The sequence below is a fragment of the Pinus tabuliformis genome, chromosome 7 (genome assembly GCF_031772625.1).
Source record: "Pinus tabuliformis cultivar Carrire ecotype Pingquan chromosome 7, CPIR1, whole genome shotgun sequence".
In the NCBI taxonomy this organism is placed as follows: domain Eukaryota; kingdom Viridiplantae; phylum Streptophyta; class Pinopsida; order Pinales; family Pinaceae; genus Pinus; species Pinus tabuliformis.
In genome coordinates this window covers 252,175,831-252,178,464 of record NC_142293.1, presented here as the reverse complement: position 1 = coordinate 252,178,464, position 2,634 = coordinate 252,175,831, and the positions used below count along the sequence as shown (strand labels likewise).

The 2,634-nt window shown below is 36.8% G+C and overlaps 1 protein-coding gene across 1 annotated transcript; it reads right to left on the bottom strand.

The window, feature by feature from the left end:
* Positions 1–1,283: 1,283 nt before the first annotated feature.
* On the bottom strand, positions 1,284–2,387 carry LOC149246797 (geranylgeranyl pyrophosphate synthase 7, chloroplastic-like). The gene has a single exon (XM_089455758.1). It carries the CDS (start codon positions 2,385–2,387, stop codon positions 1,284–1,286), a length of 1,104 nt encoding a protein of 367 aa, XP_089311884.1.
* Positions 2,388–2,634: the final 247 nt, after the last annotated feature.

Below are 2,634 nucleotides of genomic sequence, written 5' to 3'. Positions count from 1 at the left end.
AGTGCCTCATAGGATCAATTCAACACCTTCAACTGAAAATTATTTCTTTGATCCTTTCCCCATGATTTTCTAGGTTAATAATATCATTGGTTGCTAAATGCTTCCCCCCTGACCTGGGCTTCACCCTTCACCTTGGCATAGGCATAAAAATCTATCTCAGCAAAGCAATTGGAAACAACATAAATCCATAATAAGCATCAAAACACTCATCTTAATATACATCTCACATTGCCTAGATTAAAAAAATCATAAAAATTAACTAAACATAAAAATTTATTTTAAATTATTTATTAGTATTATTAGTTATAAAATAAATTAATATATGACCTAAACATATTTACATTTTAAAAAACATGTATCAATAATCTTAACCATGAAGATTCACTCCACTTTTTTCTCATAGATTACTCTCTATTTACCATAGAAATTCTTGACTTATAAATAGCTTTTATTACAATAACTTGAGCCAATACTATAGATTATCAATACTATATGTCCAATATGACCTGTTGATATGACCTTTTCTAGTTAATTAATTTGAAATAAATTAATTAAAAAAACATAATTAATTTGGAGATAAATTTCTACTAATATAAATATTCTAACATATGATTATATTTAAATATGAAATATCAACTTAATAATTACTGATAATTAAATTAAAATTATTAAAAACAAGTTGCACAGAAACATAAATATTGTTTTTTTTCATATTTTAAAAATAAAATATTAAACTATATGCGCAAAAGAGAGTGGCAGAATTATTTCTTCTAACCGGTTGCTCTCAGCTAATTACGGTATATAAGAAAGAAAGTTGTAGAATTGTCTCTGTAAAAAGTTCCTCTCGGCCCATGACTGTATAAAAGATAGTTCTAACTATTAAATGCATTTCATCTTTTCCTCGTTAATTTTGGTCTCCCATTGATTTCCTGAATCTGAAGTTTCAATTTCTAGAAATTAATTGCTTTAGGTTTTCATTTGAAATTCACGATCTAACCCCAAAAAGATAAGAAAATTGTGTTACTAAATTTCTAAAAAAAAGACCCAAAAAATTATAATAATTAAGCATCCATCCCTATCGAAACGGCTTTATTTATCATTGGAACGATTCAAGGAGATAGACAGTTATAAATACGCCATCGTTTGCTAAGTTATAGCGAAGGTAATAAAACATAAATGCATATCTTCTTATTCAACTATGGCTGCAGGAGATGCAAAGAGAGCACAACAAACATAAAAACAAAGCACAACAACACGCATAGGAATGCTTCTACCAGGGCTTTTCAGTTCTCTCTGAATGCAATGTAATCTGCAAGACCCAACAAAGGTGCAACCTTCGTTGGATCGAAACAAGATAACTCCTCCTTACCTCTCTTCAACAATTCAACAGTAAACTCCTTTGCTTTCTCCAAACCCATCAGCTTCGGATAAGTAGCCTTGTCACTAACCAAATCCTTTCCTGCAGTCTTCCCAATTTCTTCCGACGATTTCGTGACATCGAGTATGTCGTCTACAACCTGAAACAGAAGCCCCGTGCAACGGGCAAACCTTCGAATTCTCTCAATTTCATCCTCCGAAGCACCACCAATGATCGCCCCACACACAGCCGAGCACTCCAATAGCACTCCAGTCTTGTGAATATGAATCCATTCCAGAGTCTCAAGCTCAACAGAAGCATCCCGCTCGCTCGCAAGATCCACAATCTGGCCACCCACAATCCCTTGGGAGCCTGTTGCTCTACCCAATTCAGATACCACCCTCAAAATCCGATCACTCCCCACTGTTTTGCTTGTGGACACTGCAATGTGCTCAAACGCAAGTGAATGAAGTGCATCCCCTGCAAGAATAGCAGTGCCTTCCCCGAAGACCTTATGGTTTGTGGGTTTACCTCTGCGCAAATCATCATTGTCCATGCAAGGCAAGTCATCATGAATCAAAGACATTGTGTGGATCATCTCCATTGCACACGCAGTTGGCATGGCCAGCTCCTGTGTCCCTCCCACAAGCTCACAAGCTGCAATGCACAGAACAGGACGAACCCGTTTTCCTCCTGCTAGAAGAGAGTACCTCATGGATTCATATATTTTCTTGGGATGACTCAGTGGGATGGCCTTATCCAATGCCTCATTCACTGCCAGTGCCTTGGAAAGCATGTACTCCTTGAAATTAAATTCAACGACCTTGTCCGCTCGATCAGGCAGATTAGCCATCTGGACAACTGTGTTTGAGGATCTAGCGGATGACGAATGGCAACGGAGGGCGGTCAGATGGTGGCCAATAGAAGTCCTTGATGAGTATGAAACTCCATGAAAACTTTTACGTTGTTGAGAAGCAATATTCATCAAATAGAGGCCATGGCAAGTAGCTGGCATACCGCTGTAAGCCATGGGGTATTATTAATCAGTGTTATATACTGCAATGAAAAACAGAGATCCAGAACAGGTAAGTAGATGCAATAGAAGAATACATGTATATGAATTCAAAGATGTTCGTACTATGGAAAATTGAACTTTTTGTATAACCTAACAACTGAGAAGCTCTTGCTCACTGTGTATATGTATGTATGAGGGACAAGAATGATCACAATGCCACAGGAAAATACTCAAAACCTTTCCTGTACCGTAAAAGATGGCA